The 15,030-nt window shown below is 49.1% G+C and overlaps 4 protein-coding genes and 1 non-coding gene across 5 annotated transcripts; 2 read left to right on the top strand and 3 right to left on the bottom strand.

The window, feature by feature from the left end:
• Positions 1-263: 263 nt before the first annotated feature.
• On the bottom strand, positions 264-2,954 carry BDQ94DRAFT_66035 (MFS transporter). The gene is made up of 3 exons (XM_026776275.1): positions 2,375-2,954; positions 1,154-2,078; positions 264-1,088 (listed from the first exon to the last, which is right to left on the bottom strand). The coding sequence occupies exons 1-3, from the start codon at positions 2,466-2,468 to the stop codon at positions 275-277; spliced, it is 1,833 nt and encodes a 610-aa protein (XP_026623675.1). The 5' UTR covers positions 2,469-2,954; the 3' UTR covers positions 264-274.
• Positions 2,955-3,642: 688 nt separating this feature from the next.
• On the bottom strand, positions 3,643-4,489 carry BDQ94DRAFT_148269 (uncharacterized protein). Its single transcript, XM_026767165.1, has one exon. It carries the CDS (start codon positions 4,402-4,404, stop codon positions 4,225-4,227), a length of 180 nt encoding a protein of 59 aa, XP_026623674.1. The 5' UTR covers positions 4,405-4,489; the 3' UTR covers positions 3,643-4,224.
• A 3,211-nt stretch (positions 4,490-7,700) lies between these two features.
• On the top strand, positions 7,701-8,487 carry BDQ94DRAFT_148262 (uncharacterized protein). Its single transcript, XM_026767164.1, has one exon. The coding sequence runs from the start codon at positions 7,888-7,890 to the stop codon at positions 8,134-8,136; it is 249 nt and encodes an 82-aa protein (XP_026623673.1). The 5' UTR covers positions 7,701-7,887; the 3' UTR covers positions 8,137-8,487.
• A 2,973-nt stretch (positions 8,488-11,460) lies between these two features.
• On the top strand, positions 11,461-12,543 carry BDQ94DRAFT_148256 (uncharacterized protein). The gene is made up of 2 exons (XM_026767163.1): positions 11,461-11,844; positions 11,911-12,543. Exon 1 carries the CDS (start codon positions 11,474-11,476, stop codon positions 11,804-11,806), a length of 333 nt encoding a protein of 110 aa, XP_026623672.1. The 5' UTR covers positions 11,461-11,473; the 3' UTR covers positions 11,807-11,844; positions 11,911-12,543.
• A 1,309-nt stretch (positions 12,544-13,852) lies between these two features.
• Positions 13,853-13,924, bottom strand: BDQ94DRAFT_t204. Its single transcript has one exon. It is a non-coding gene; the product is annotated as a tRNA-Glu (tRNA).
• Positions 13,925-15,030: the final 1,106 nt, after the last annotated feature.

Below are 15,030 nucleotides of genomic sequence, written 5' to 3'. Positions count from 1 at the left end.
GCCCAAGCTTGAAAATCATGATCTAAAACATAAATAATGAAAAGCAACGGAAACCATGGGGATAAGAAAAAAATCAAAGGGGAAAAAAAATCAAGCTATACCACCAAATATGAGCCAAGAATCAAACAAAAGCAAAAATGGCAGAGGCAAGGCAATGCGAATTCAAGCAATAGAAATCAGCCTCCAAACAAAAGCAGTTCGAATAGAAAAAGAGACAATGATGCGAGAGATGCGACAGTGCTTCTCGCGATAATGAAACAGAGGTAGAACAGGTCTATCGGCTGAACTTGGACTTGTCGGGCTCGGGCTCGGAAGTGACGTTCAGGTTGGCTTGCATTGAGTCCACGTTGGGAATGTCCATGTCATCGACGCTGGTGCGCGCCGAAGAAAGCAGTCTCCGCACTTCCTCGGGAGAGCCATCTTCCTTGCCTGCAGTGAAGGAACCCCGCAGCGAGTCGCGGTTCGAAGTTGGGCCATCGCATTCGGCCTTCTTCTCCACGTCCTTGTCTCGCTCCGATTCCTCCATCCAAAAGCTCTCGATGGCGCCAAGGATGCATACTATTCCACAAGCCCACCAGGCTAGCACGGAGTATCCACTTTCGAGACCCTTGGAATGAAGCAAGCCAGTAACCGTTGGGCCGAAAGCGCGGCTCAAGCTAGCTGTCGAGGCGGCCGCGCCGTTGATGGAACCGAGGACTCTGGAAGACGGAGCAGCGTTGGCGAGGAGAATAGCGGTAGCAGGGAATGCGATGACGTGCAGCGTGATTTTGCTGATCAAAGCGACGTAGGCCGCGGCGGTTTGCAGCTGTTCGGGCAGGAGAATAAGGTAAGGGACCATGAGGTAGAGAGGGGGCCAAACAAGCAACACGAAGCGGAAAACTCTCAGTGTTCCAAAGTGACGAACAACAAACGGAAACAGCCACAGCTGCGCGATCATGGAATAAACGCCTTGAACCGCCAGCATGAACCCGATTTTACTCGTAGCAAGTCCCAAGCCACCAGTGAACTTGAAGGGGAGCACGACATCGTCGTCGGACTTGGGAGTGCTCAAGAAGACGGGCATGAGTTGGTCGAAGGAAACACTGTGGCTGTTGTGTAAAGGTCAGCGTCTGAAGAACGGCGGGGAAGAAGTGGGGAACGAGAGGAGACTTACTATGCAAGAATGCCATAGGCAATGATGTTGAAGATGACTTGTTTGGTGAATGCCTTGGGAGTTGCGCACGGCTCGCCCTTCATCTGCCCCTCAATGTCGTCATCTGCAGACAGGTTGTCCGATTCCTTCATCGGGCCCAGACGAGGCGAACTTTCCGTGCTCCTGTACTCTGGCGGAGGGACATCCTCGTAGTCGTAGTACTCCTCCTCCTCCTCCTCTCCGGCCAATCCCGCTTTGGCGTCCGTGGGCTCGGGAATAGGTTCGGGAGAACCCCAGACTTTCGCAACGAGCCAATTGCCCAACGCCAGGCCGGGATCGCGGCGGTGCTTCTTCTCCGGATGGGTCTCCTCCAGGAACAACAGGCCAACAACGATTCCGGACACTAAGACGACAACGCAGACCAGGTTGGGCAGCAGAAAGGGAAAGCGATCGAAGATGGTGTCACGCTGAAATAATCCGGGATAATTGTCGCATGGTTGTGCCAACGCACCACCCATAGCGGGCCCGATGATCGACCCAAGGCACCAGACGAACGGCATGATGGAATAGGCCCGGGGTTGGTGCTCCTTAACAGTGACAATCTCTGCAACGGTAGTTTGAAGCACGCCAATGTTGCCGTTCAGAAGGCCTCCCAGTGCCCGGGCGATCATGGCAGTTGGCAAGTTGGGAGCGAACCCAAAAACGACCATACTGATGGCAGTCCCAATTAAGCCCATGATGAGGACAGGCTTTCTGCCAATCTTGTCACTCATCCGGCCCCAGAACATGCCTGCGGAGAACTCTGCAAAGGTGAAGGCCGATGTAATCATCCCGGCATACAAGGCGATCTTGCGGTCGTTATCCGTCACATGGAATGATTCGACCATCTGGTAAACATAGGGGAATATGGACATGAATGCGATTGGTTCGCAGATGCGGCATAGTGCTGGGATCACTGTCAGTCTCCATTTGATGCGGCCAATAGTACTGGTCTAACATTGCGCGGGGAAAGGAGCATGCAGTAGTAATCGTAGTAATAGCAGAAAGAGGGGTGTATGTGTGCACAGGTATCAGGTACCCAAACAGAAAGGTAAAATAGAATACAAAAGGTGATTGACAGAAAACAAAGTAATGGACCGAGGCCAAACAAGTTCCTATTTGCCATATGCACGATCACGGTTGGGAATTGGGCGCAAAGGGATTGTCACAATAGTCGGTCCAGTACTAGTCAAAAAAACATACCTAGCACAAAGAGCTGGCGGACAGGGAAGGCGGTCCAATCACCGTTGCCCTCACCATGCCGCCGGCCTTGTAAACATGACGGTCGTTTGAACATGATGTTGATTGAGCGGTCACCCACTTGGTTCACTCTCAACAGAATGAAGAATTATCGGGGATTGTTGTTGTTGTTTTTGTTGTTGTTATTGTTCGCGTGAGGTCTTCGAGATCAAACACGGATGGCGATATCGGCTTGCGTCTCTTGCAATAATATAGAGCAAGACAATATGCGAGGCCAATGGCCAATGATTTCGGGGAATGTGTCTTCGGCTGGAATCTCCGCTGTAACCGAAGGGAGGGAATATTATGATGATAAGATCGCTGGACTGAAGACAAGAGGACTCGGTTTGTTAAAGGGGGTTCAACATTTCTAACCCCCTTGTCGTCAATCGATGCTGCAAATCCTTTTAATCTTTTGGGATTTTATTTCCCGTGCTTCTGTTCCCGAGAAACGGCTAGACTGTGTAACTGCAAGGGAATCCAATGACGCAAACTTTGAGTGGTGAGGAACCCCAACGGTGATCAAAGATAATCACAGGGAGGCAAAGTTAGAAGCAGGAGAAGAATAGAAATCCAAGGGCTGGGTCGTTGTCGTTCAATTGAGGGTGTGCAAGGGCAATAATGATGGGTTGGCGGGTGGAGGTAGTAGGATAGTAGGGCTAATGGGTAAGTAGTACTAAGGTAGCAGATATAGTAGCGGAGTGCAACAGATGGAGAAGAGAAGGAGAAGAAAGCGCTGCAGTCCACGGAGGCAAGTGGATTGTATTTAAGAAAGATGGCGGAGAGAGGGAAGGTCACATAAAAGGAGAATCTGGACGGGCAGGGAATTAAATGAAGTATTTCCAGTGGATTACCTAGATATGTGATCAGGCGAAAAGACTAAAACGTCAACGGTTCAAGATAGTAAGTATGGGACAATGGAGCAAGCCTATTTCGGTTACAGCTGTACAAAAGGATGCAGGATGCAGTCGACAGCAAACAGCTGAGGAATAAGGGGATCCACTTTCATTATTAGCATGATTAATATTTTTTTATTTTTCTCGAGGGTAGGGGAGAAAAAAAAATAAAATAAAAAACCAATTTTTCGATTTTTTAAATTTTTTTATTTTTTTAAGGTATGATGCGGGTGGACTACGCGGAGGGGAGGGAACGAGAGATGGATCGGAACCATCTGACACGGCCGTCAAGGCAACAAGACAAAATAATGGGGCACCACAAGAGTTGTGGGCGGAAGGGGAAAAAGTAGCAGGAAAAGAGAAGCAGCAAAGCAGAACCGGAATCCGAGAAAGGGGTGGAGCCAATAGCAGAAGCGAAACAATACTCTCTCCATCCAAGGTACTACTTACTTACGGGGCATACATCATTTTCACTCCCACCTTGGGTGACAACTTGAGTAAGTATTACTCTCTAAGTCTCTCTCTCTCTCTCTCGCCAGTAGTAACGCCCAGCCGTGTCCGGGCAGAAAGGGAACCAGAGGGAAACCGCCCGGTTACCCATGTAAGAGCGGTATGGTTCTTTGATTCCTTACAGCACAGAAAAAATCAAATCAATTCCGTGATTTTCCCGATTGTAAAATATTAGCCAGGAATAATTAGCATCATCATTATCGAATCAAACAGAAAAAATGTCATAAGGGGAAAAATCAGATTGAGATCGGAGCTGGAAGTGTATCCATCAACCAGACCTACTGTCAGACCACACTAAACACTCAAAGGGGAAAACGATAAACTAAAGTAGGGAAATAATGGGAACGAAAATTAGAAGATAAATAACAAAAAAGGAAAATAAAACAAGAACTCAAGGGTAAAATGGGTTTAGGAAAAATGGGACCAAAAATAATAATTATAATAATAAATAAGAGAGGGGAGAAAAAAAAATAAAAAATAAAAAGTAGGAAGCAAAAAGGGAGAGAAAAAGGCAAAAGGAGAGACAGCGAAAAACCGCAAATTGCCCCATTCCAGAGCCGCCGCCGCAGATTGACCGGTAGGACCCATGGACCTGAGCCCCGGGCTCCGGGGAACAGTCACAGGTGAATAGCTAGGAGCGCGCTAAATTGGCCCGTAAGGCAATGATGATCGGCTTTCCAGAAGTCTGGTTTTAGTGTGACTTAGTGAGATGATAGATCTAACAGCACCTCCAGCCCACTTTCAATCACAGTGACCAGCCCGCCTCCCCCCGCCCCCCTCCCAAGTCTCAATAAAGGGGATTACCCATCATGGCTAAACTAACTGGTGGGTAAGTGATTGAGGGAGTGAAAGTGTAAGTGTGGCTGTAATTACACTAGGGAAAGCTGCTGTCCCTCCAAAGTAAGTCTCTTCTTTCCTCGCTCTGCCTCCCTCCCTCCCTTCGGCCTGATCCACAGTAGCGGAATTCTGGAAGAGCCAGCCGGTTCCCACCCTCATGCTTGATCAGTTGACGGATCAGGTAAAAAGGGGATCGCCCACAAAATGACAACAATTAGAAAGGAAAAGAAAAAGGGAAAAAATATATGCATCAAAAGGGCTAAGAACTGAGGTCCACACTCGGTAGTTGTTGGTAGTTGATGTTGGACAAACAAAGAACTACGCTAATCATGACAACATCCAACAGAACAAGCTACCATGGTATTACAAATCAGGAAGCAGAAATCTATCGAATATAGGGAAGGTTGTACTTTAGCAGTCATTTGGACTACAATAGACAATTAACTAACAATAAAAACGGGGGTGCCTTGTTTGGGGGCTGCTTAATAGTAACAAGCGGTGAATCGTGCAAGATCAGGGAGAAATACACATCGGCAAGTCGAGCCAAGAAATCAACAGTGTACAGTAAGTAAGACAAGTTTGAGGTGTGGTGATCTGATATGGAAGAGCGGAAAATCGGAACAGTGGGCAGAATACCGATTAGCCAAACAAAAGATAAGAGCAACTAACGAAAGGAATGGGAAGAAAGAGAGGGCGAGAAAGAGGGGTTGACAAAGTGGGTAATTAGTGAGCGACGAGAAGAAAGAAGATCGCTGAGAGCAGATGATGAGAGGGCGGAGCAGGCAGAGGAAAAAAAGAGAACAGGCAAAAAAAAAAGCACTGCGTAAATTTGGGGAAAGGAAATAAAATCAAAGCCCACATACATACTTACTTACATACGTACACAGCAGACGGGCCCATACTCAGTAGACAACTACTAACCATCCTCCATTTGCCAAAGTGGGACTGATAATAGGACTGACGGCAAGCGGGAGGTGAGCAATCGACAGCCAGCCCTTACGGTGAGAAACGACGCTATCATTCCATCGCTCGACTGGAAGTGGACCGACAAAAGACGGGGTGGGTGATCGGGAGAAAACCGATTGACATTTAGTGCGATCACCCGTCAAAAAGGAGACAGAGCCTACTACTACTACTACGACGACTAGTAGTTACTGAGAGGCGGATTGCGACTTCTCACCCCATGATTAGTTGCTTACATACAAGCAGCCCAAGCTCAGACAATTGTATGATCATTGTAATAATCAATCATTATTAAGTGTCCTTCGTTATAGAGGCGTGTTGTCCCTGGGTTCCGCACCCGGAACAAGTGGTGTATGGGCTAAATCCGATCGCCGCAGTCTTATTCCGTACCCAAACAAGCAACTTGACCAATCTCACCCATAACCCCAGAGAGATGATCAAGCCACGCTATAGATAACTACATAGTGATGACCGCTCGGCTTCTCGAGCAAATGCCCCGGAACTTTAATGCGATCTTTTGGAAAGCATACAAGCTTTGTCTGGTGATTGGTGGGTGATATTACAGTACCTGGGGAATTCTGGAGGGAGGAGACTGAGAGGGAAAGAGAGAGAGAGTGTGTGTGTGTGTCGTGAAGAAAGGATCGAAGAGCCAAAGAAGCGAGGAGGGCGAACAACATTGCAGCAGGTGATCACGGGGGTTTGATTGGAGCTCCCGCCGAACTCTATCTACCTTGTTTGAAGGTTCTTTTCTGCGCTGTCGGTCCCAACGGATAGACGGAAGTATTACAGTAAGTTCTGGTGTCCATACCGAACTACGTTTTGTTTGGATACCAATCGTAAATCCCATCAAGATCATTCCACGCATCCCTGGGGCTGCCGATGACTGTGGAGGGATAGACATCCTCGCAGACTCTTAATCCCCAGTGAAATCCCTTCTCGGATTCCTTTGACGTCATCCTATCTACTAGTCCAACGGCTAGCGCTCGAGATTTTCCCCGTGTTGCTTGGAGAACCTCTAAATTGAGACCTGAAACGGCGGGTAATGCGAAAAGTAAGTTCCTGGTACCTAATGGTATGAGGCTAATGAGCCTGACACCCGACGACGCAACCTTCAAGGTCCTGTCCGTCTTGCTCCTCCATCCCTCAGTTACGAGGTTACCTAGCCAAGTACGTAGTAAGTTTGCTAAGTAAGTACTAGCCGCCGTGGGTTTTGTTTCCCAAATCGCGTGGCCCTCTCTTTCTTTAGGCTCTACCGGTGACATGGCCAATATCCTACTATAACAGACCAGGGGTGCGGGTGAGAAAGATACCTAGTGGACAACTTTACCCTTTGATAATGCCATTGGCCAAGTATGATCGCTTTATGTCTTTTCGTCGCTTCCGAAAAAGTAGCCTCCTCCATGAACACATAAAAGCAACGCTAAGGGCGGGCGGAGGTGGAAAAAGCCCAACTTACTTAGTACCGAGTTTGTAACAGTACGGGGTAATCGGTAATGAAGAGAGGAACAGGTAAAAACCCACCTCTGCATAAGGTAAATAGTACCATGCTGTGGATCTCATAGTGCCTGACTTAGCGCGGTTGAGATCTGGAGCCACGCGAGCCAACTGAGGGTCAAGAAGAGGGGGAGAAAAACAATGGAAGCTTGCGAGCTGCAAGTGATCTTTTGACCATCATGATGAATAGGCCAGTGGGGCGCTTTTGATACGGACGATCGACCATTAGCATCCGCACGCCCAGCAGGAAAGATGATGAAGGGCGGACAATAAACTCTGGCAGCCCAGAAAAAAAAAGAAAAGGCATTGCAGAGCAGCAGACGACGTCATGATACTTGGGACGGACAGTAACAGGCAGCTGAACCCGCTGACTCTACCAGATCATCATAGAAAGTGAAAAAGGGGTTGAGAGGGAAAGATTTGGTACACCAAGCCAATGGGGAGGATCCGGAAATTCCGCCCACCGAGTCGAAACCCGATGGCCCCGTTGCTTCTGGGCCAAAGATACGTATAGGAAGTAAGTAGTAGTTCAATCCGCCGGCGGCTTCAAGGAGGTTGCCGGACGAAAGAGCATTCAAGGAAAACAAACCCCTACCCAAGCTACCACGCGGAGAGACGCAACCCGAGAGCATGCGAACGAAGATAAGTCGGGTCGGGTCTTCAAAGCCAATACGAGGGCTTCCTTAAGGATCCCGATTGGGCTATTTAGGGATTTTCGCGACAACGTGCTGTCGCAGGATTAATTTCGACTTGGATGCATTGCTTGCATCCAGTAGGATGGAGCTTACCCCTCATTTCCCTGACAAGCAAGACGACAACGGGCCTCCTTTGGGTTTCAAAGATTTGCTAGGAGCCGTCAACCCAAACGGCCCGTGGTTTGGCGGTGTCTGCATGGCGTCCGTTCAAAACCATGATACTGGACAGGAGATGGCCGAGTGGTCAGCGGTCTTAGCTCGAGTGACCACGATCGTGTCCAGCTTGATAACCACTCGGACGTTTCGGAGGAAAACAGGAAACGGACGGTGAAATGTCATCGCGATGCGCCTAGTCTCTTAGCAGATACATACATACATACTTGCTGCTGTACATCATGTGAGCATGACCCGTCGCAGCTGAATGAAGCACGGGCGAGTCTAAATTATTGGGTGGATCAAGAGGGGGGACCCTGAAATGATTAGCAGCAGTTGACTACTCGTGCTTGTAACCGGGTTAATTGCATGAGAGCTGGCGACTACTGTGCGGTCATAATTGGTAACAATGATGAGCTGTTGGTAGTATGGAGTACAGGAAGAGAGGGAAAGAATGACGATGATTAGTGAGAAATACCGGTGTGTATGTGTGTGTGTGTGTGTGTGTGTGTGTGTGTGTGTGTGTGTGGTGCCGTGCCCGCTGATGCCGCTGCCCTGCAGGTGCAATAACTTTGTGCCAGCTGAGGGGGGGAAAAAGGCGTCGGTGACTGCCCACTTCACCACTTGAATTGAAACCACCAGCAAAACAAAACAAAACAGAACAATAGAATTCCGGCAGGAAGCGGTGAAGAGCCGAAAAGGAGGGGCTTGCAGGCTAACTTGGGTACGGACCGCCTAAGCTGTTGGCCGATATCACCACTGCATCGTGATCCTTGTGCCACCGAATGCGGGACAGACAGGCTTTGTTTGTCAACATCTGTCAAAGATCCTGGCCGATTTTACCCTACCTACTGCAGTCCTCGTGTGTCTTTATTTTTATTTTGTATTTTATTTTTTCTTAAAGAAATCTTTGCGATAGGTCAGCTGCCCCCTTTCCCGGGGGGGTGGGAAAGGAAGAATAACGCTCTGCTGTGCTTTGGGCAGAAATCCAAGCGCGGGCAGTCGCTGATGCTTGCTTGAATCATGCCTCGGAGCAGCAGCAGCCCTGGTCCGCCTTGCAGGGAGCAACGAGAAACTTACGGTGAGCGATCCAACATTACACACACAAGCTGATCCAATACACAGCCACGGGTCGCCAGGAGGGCAGCTGGCAACAACCTTCGGGAAGCAGTTTTCCGTTTTGACAGCTGGGCTAAGATCAACTCCTCATGCAAGGTCGATTGATTGCTGCTACTGGTGGCATACACCCACGCCTCTTGTTATCGCACCGGCGGGGCATTGGGCTGCCCCGCGGTACATCGCTTTTGCTGCAGTGGATGGTTGGGAGAGGTGTCAGAGCCAGGGTTGGAGGAAAGGAACCGTAACATCAGCTCATTTATCCGATAATCATCCTCCTTCGGTTTGCAGGAGGATGTTAGAGGCTGTCCTGGAGGCTGTCTATCCCATCAAGCAGCATATCGCGTCTTACGTTAGTGCTCTTGCCTGTCTGATCACAACGACAAAACATCAATACTATGCTTCCCTATCGCCTAACCCACCCAATCTCCGATTCGTTCAATATCCTGCAACGACACTCAGCATTGAGCATCTTTATCACTGGCATGGCTTACTGACGCATGACGTTGTCTCTATCAGCAGGTCTCTGCCCCATACCTTTCCAGCCTCTCTTTTCTTTTTTCCCTCCCCTCACCCTTTAGTTTCGCCGGGCGATTTTTCACGTTGCCGCGGTCCATTCCTCTGACCCAACACATGTCTCAAGGCCTCAGCGAATCCCCTTGACTTTTCTCCGTATGGAGTATTTGAGTAGTACTCTGTGGTGTACTCCCAACTCTCGGGATCCACGGCCCACCTGAAATCAGCTTTGGAGGGACAAGCCACCCGCTTCCGGTCTGCGGTGGATCGTTTTACAGGCGCAGTTCCCGCGCCAGAGTGTCGGGTCCGCCTCTTGGAAATTCTATACTGTGGCGGATGAGACTCGGAGTGTCTTTTCCAGTCCCACTATTCTGATTTCTGATTCCTTTCTCTTACCGATCATCCAATCCTTAATTAGGCCATGTTCATTATTGCCTTCCATCATGGTTGAATTATCCGATAGTTACCATAAAGTCACTGACTACTAGTTGGTTAGTTATGTCGGTTCCGTCCTGACTTAGCTAAGTCGGTACTGTCGGCGCATGGCCGCTTGTTTCATAGTAATTGAAGTGGTTACCCGACTAAAGACGGCCCACCCCCCCATACAGTTTTCTACATGATGCTTCGTCAAGCAAATGTATCGAACTATTCTAGAAACTCTCGTATTGGAGTAGTTGACGTCAGCGTAAATTATTGTGCATCATGCCATTGGCGCTGAACAATAATGTAATATTCAGTAAGACACTCGTCGACAATTGCTGGATCGGTCATCACCGGCAAAGCAGCGTGACTGCGGCTGTGGCGGGTCAAAGAAGCCCCCAGCAGTAACTAGTTACTACTTACTACTACTTTTGCTACGACGACGATGGCAGGACTGAGCCATAGTAGTGATCCAAAATTGAGATCCTTGAAGGTCTTTCAGCTGGGATCCCTGGTCTCTTGACATGATTACGGGCATGATCGGTTCGATCAATGTGGGGAACCGCGCAGGTCATACGCAGTAGACCACCAGCCTACTGGGGGTTTCCCTGTTGGTGATAAATGGTGTGTAGTGATGGCAGCCATTGGTGATTGCATTTGCATCTATGTAAAATCTTCGGAGTCTCTCGGTCTTATTTTGTCAGATCGATAATATAATGCCCAGAATTAACCCAGTCCACCTTACTGTACGCGGCGCAGTCCGTTCGAGTCAGAGAGCCAAGCGGGAACGGAATTTTGAGACTTGAGGAGTAAGAGAAGGGTGTGAGATCTGAGAAAGAAAGGAGACATATGAAGTTAGACCCGCAGGCTTTTCCGCCTTTCGGTTGGAAGATGGAACAACAAGTAGTTATCTCATGGGACCAGCACCTCGCTGTTTTCGTCAACCTCGATACCTTCATCCACTAACCCCCCCTCAAACGTCAGGAGTAGTAGGATAGACTTTGAAGCGAACCAAGGTACTGAGTACCGGGTAGGAAGTACCGGACCAAAGATAGAGCTGAGAAGAGGTACGAATCCACCAGGTACCTTTAGTCCACTACCAGAACCGAAGGTCTTTGTGCACTGGAACCGGCTTGACCTCCCCGAACCAATAAAACCATATAAGCGGTCAGGTGGATGGATGGCACCTTTTGGTGGATGTGAAACATCGAACCCGAGAAAAGGGCGGGCTTCTCATCTCATCTCATTTTCGCCCTCCTCGCTTTTCGCCGTTGCGTCACAATCACACGCCGGCTCGACGGAAGGGATTTGGGGGGCAAAAGTACGGGCGAATCGTACTTCCCCGTCGCTGGCTTTGGTCGAGCCACCGTGGCTAAGCCAGCGGGGCTGGGCAACTTGCAAGAAAAGTGAAAAAAAAATAAATAAATCAAAATAAAAATGAAAAGTGCCAAAAATGGCCAAAAATGCCTTCCTTCTTCTTCCTTCTCTCTGCTTTTCTTTTCCCCACCTTAATTGCGCTCCCTCAAAGGGCGAAAGGAAGTGCGGACTGGCCGGTCTTCGTCTACACTTACACTGTTCTCTCTCTCTTTTTTTTGATTTTATTTCCTCTAATTAAGTGTCATACAGTCGTATCCAGCATCAGCTGGGACGGGATGGAATTTGTTCCATCAGTCTCCATCGTCCCTCCGTTTCTACCTATCGCAATGCGAGATGGAAGCATCCTTTCAGCTGGGATTAATTATGGGGGCGCGGCGCAACAATGGCGTAACTATCTACGGACTCGACGGCTCAAGTAAGGTTCATTCTGGTTAACTAATGTGTCTACTCTGAAGGAGTAAGCATGTCTCGGTTCCCTAAGACCACTAATTCCACTCTTACTCTCCATACTGACCTATGAAAGAACTCGGTATGTAGGCGACCTGCTTGAGTAGGCAGGTAGATGCCTGTACTACCTACACATGTCAGTGGATTCTCAACAACCGCCATTTCCTTCCTGTTTTCGTGGCAAAGCTGACCCTTCATCCATATTTTGATACGGTGCACCAATGGTCAGCGCACACACACACACATAGCACACTTATACACATACACATACTCATAAATCAGTAGAGGGAAATAAGATCCCGGATCGAAAAAAGGAGTAACTTTCAGGAAGGACTTTCGTCTCCAACGGAATTGCGGATCCGGTCCCGCGGCGACGGATAACAATCGAAGGACCATGGGTCTGATCTCCAATCACACTCGGCTAGTCTCTCGACTCTCGCATGATTGATCGATTCCGCCTTTCTGTTTCCCGCCTTTTGGCTTTTTCAGACGGCGCACTATTTGCATTCCGCCCCATTTTGGAGCCATCATAGCCATCCTCTTTTGATCAAGTGAGCTGCAGGGGAATCCCATCCTCCCCCTTCCGGCGGTACCAGGAACCCCATCCCATTCGCTCAGATCCCTGCACTTCTAAGATCCACTGCGGAGCCTCAGGCCAAGTCGAACGGCTGTATATCAAGGCCGAGGGGGGCTAGTCCCTGTAAGTGACTCGCCGACTGTGTACCTGTCGACATGGGTCGGAGGGAACTTGTCCCTCGCCCCAACGTGCGGAATCTAGCCTTTCTGGATCCGTCATCTGGAGGAGCCCCTACGTCTACTTTCGTACTTCGAGTCACAGTATGTACGCTATTCCGTAGTATCCGACAGGGATGCCAACAATGGACCATAACTTTAAAACGCAATATGGTCCGGTACTTTATGCATCTCAACTTGTTCATGGACGTCGTGACTAGTTCGTCGATCGCAGGCGCTGATTTGCAGAGGGGCTTGCCTATCCCTGTGACAGCCGAACTACTGCATCCTTGTTCACAATCACAGACCCCAACCCAGGCCAATGGCATTGTCATGCAGGCGGACTGCTGCGAACAGCATCCCACCACGCATGATGGTGCCGAAACAAGATGAGCCAGTGTCATTTCTGGATTTGACCTTGATCTGTCACTTTTGCAGCATCCAAGTTCCGCACATGGGATACACAGAAACTGGATGGTCGAGGCCTAACTAGACGGGTGGAGTCCTGTCAATGATCTGCCGTGTCTCGACCGAGCTTTTGCGATAATGATCCTACTCGCAGATCGTAGGTCGTGGAATGACGGTCCACTGTTGCAGTAATACGCCCGAATGGCCACTTAACTCCACGATGATGCAGCCATGGATATGCCCCCGTTCTATTTCGTCAATCGAGAAGCGGCATAGGCATGCCATTACAGGAAACAAAGTAGTCTGGAAGGCCCACTGTGCAACTCGCCATACCAAGATTATGCTCAGCTACTACTGAGGTAACCGGGCTCACGTCACACAAATCACAAGGTGTGCTACCTACGGGATTGAAGCCGGTGAGCCCACTTTTGCCCGCTGGATTTAGACAACACCTGACCAAGTTCTCGTCGCGAGGCCCTGGTGCGACAGGCACCGATAGTGTAACAACGGTGGGTAATCGCCCTGCGGTACTTTGGACCTTTTGCCTATCAGGGAAATTATAGTCCGCTTCGCAGGCTGGCAGCTAGCAGGTAGCCTACTTTGTAGGTGCCCTGGCGCAGGGAAATACTGCCAATGGTCCATTTGCTGGTCGTAACGTGTGACTAACGGGCGTGTCGTCGCATATTTGCCGAGCTGACAATGTACAGGCCGCCACCGAGGCAACTTAGGTGGGTAGACAAGAAAAAAAAGGAAGGAAGGAAGGAAGGGAAAAAAGAATTCGGTATCATTTGTTAATATTTCGCGAATCAACGGCGATAGGAAAACAAAATAAAAACTTGGATATTGAAAGAGATCAAGTCAAAAAAAGGAAATTTGAGCTCCGATAGGGGGAATCGAACCCCCGGCTGCCGTGTGAGAGACGGCGATGTTAGCCACTACACCATATCGGATTAATTGATATTTTGTTCTTGGTTTTTAGCTATATGTCTCACAGCCGTTGCCTGTCAGACTAGACAACGTTGGGTTACGCCTTCCTCCCTTGCTATTCTGCCAGGGCATCAGACCGACTGTGATAATGTCCACATGCACCTTCAAGTTGCGAGCTGGCTGCCTACATCATAACACTGCGCTGGGCACCCTTTGTTGCCCTGCTTACACTGCGATGATCAGGGAATAAGAGAATGCATTATCTACTCCGTACCGGGTCCGGAATGTGTCCCAAGGCAATGGCATATATCCAGAGCAGCTCGTGCAGGATGGATCGCCGCATATTCCGTGCTTGTCAACTTCCCAATATTAACTCACCCAATTAATTTTGGACCACGGAAACTGGTCCTGATCCGGAGAATGCTACGCTTCTAAACCGGATTAATAATTCAGAACTTGGTTAGCCAGACCCTGGAGACACACCCCTTCATCATGTGATCGATTGAGGTGCTGGAAATATACATTTACGCGCCGGATGCATTGCATCTGCATCATCCAAGATGAGATGAGGCGGCCGATAAGCTAGCGTAAGCTTCGACTGGATAGAAGGATAAGCCGATCCTTCGGGCAGGGGTGTCAAGCACTAACGGACAAAAGTACCCATTTCTCTTTTGCCCCTCTCTCTCTCCATTCCCCAGAAGCATTGAACAGGAAAAGTCCAAAAAGCAAAGACATACTAATTAACCGGGCACCCGGATCCGATCCGGGACACTAAGACCAGCTAGACTCACCCTTCAGCTCTCTTCCCCCCAACTTCCGGCATACAGTGGTAAGCCGCGCGCACGCCAAAGGGAATAACAAAATTCTACACAGCTTTAGGTTCTTTGATACATCCACACGGGACGGGAGGACATCTCCGGCTCTCACTATTGGAGCATTGTTCCTTCCCCCCTGAGATGTCATGATAACCCAGATTCTGGATTGAGCCCTTGTTTGTCTGTTTGCTTGCTTGATTGGGTTTCATGATGGAGATCCTGTCGTGTGGTCGGCGATAAATGGACATGAAGTTCACTGGATCAGAGGTGCATCAACATCCCCTGCTGATCTACCACCAAGTAGATACTAGTTA

The sequence above is a fragment of the Aspergillus welwitschiae genome (genome assembly GCF_003344945.1).
Source record: "Aspergillus welwitschiae strain CBS 139.54b unplaced genomic scaffold BDQ94scaffold_28, whole genome shotgun sequence".
In the NCBI taxonomy this organism is placed as follows: Eukaryota; Fungi; Ascomycota; class Eurotiomycetes; order Eurotiales; family Aspergillaceae; genus Aspergillus; species Aspergillus welwitschiae.
Note: the sequence above shows the minus strand (reverse complement) of the source record. Positions and strands in the feature narration are given on the sequence as shown.

Excerpts from the sequence above, each read along its gene's own strand:
- BDQ94DRAFT_148262 (XM_026767164.1), top strand. The coding sequence starts at position 7,888 with ATGGAGCTTACCCCTCATTTCCCTGACAAGCAAGACGACAACGGGCCT.
- BDQ94DRAFT_66035 (XM_026776275.1), bottom strand. The coding sequence starts at position 2,468 with ATGTTCAAACGACCGTCATGTTTACAAGGCCGGCGGCATGGTGAGGGC. Across the intron at positions 2,079-2,374 it reads CCGCCAGCTCTTTGTGCTAG|CACTATGCCGCATCTGCGAA; the intron begins GTATGTTTTTTT and ends CAGTGATCCCAG. Across the intron at positions 1,089-1,153 it reads GCCTATGGCATTCTTGCATA|CCACAGTGTTTCCTTCGACC; the intron begins GTAAGTCTCCTC and ends TTTACACAACAG.
- BDQ94DRAFT_148269 (XM_026767165.1), bottom strand. The coding sequence starts at position 4,404 with ATGGGTCCTACCGGTCAATCTGCGGCGGCGGCTCTGGAATGGGGCAAT.
- BDQ94DRAFT_148256 (XM_026767163.1), top strand. The coding sequence starts at position 11,474 with ATGCCTTCCTTCTTCTTCCTTCTCTCTGCTTTTCTTTTCCCCACCTTA.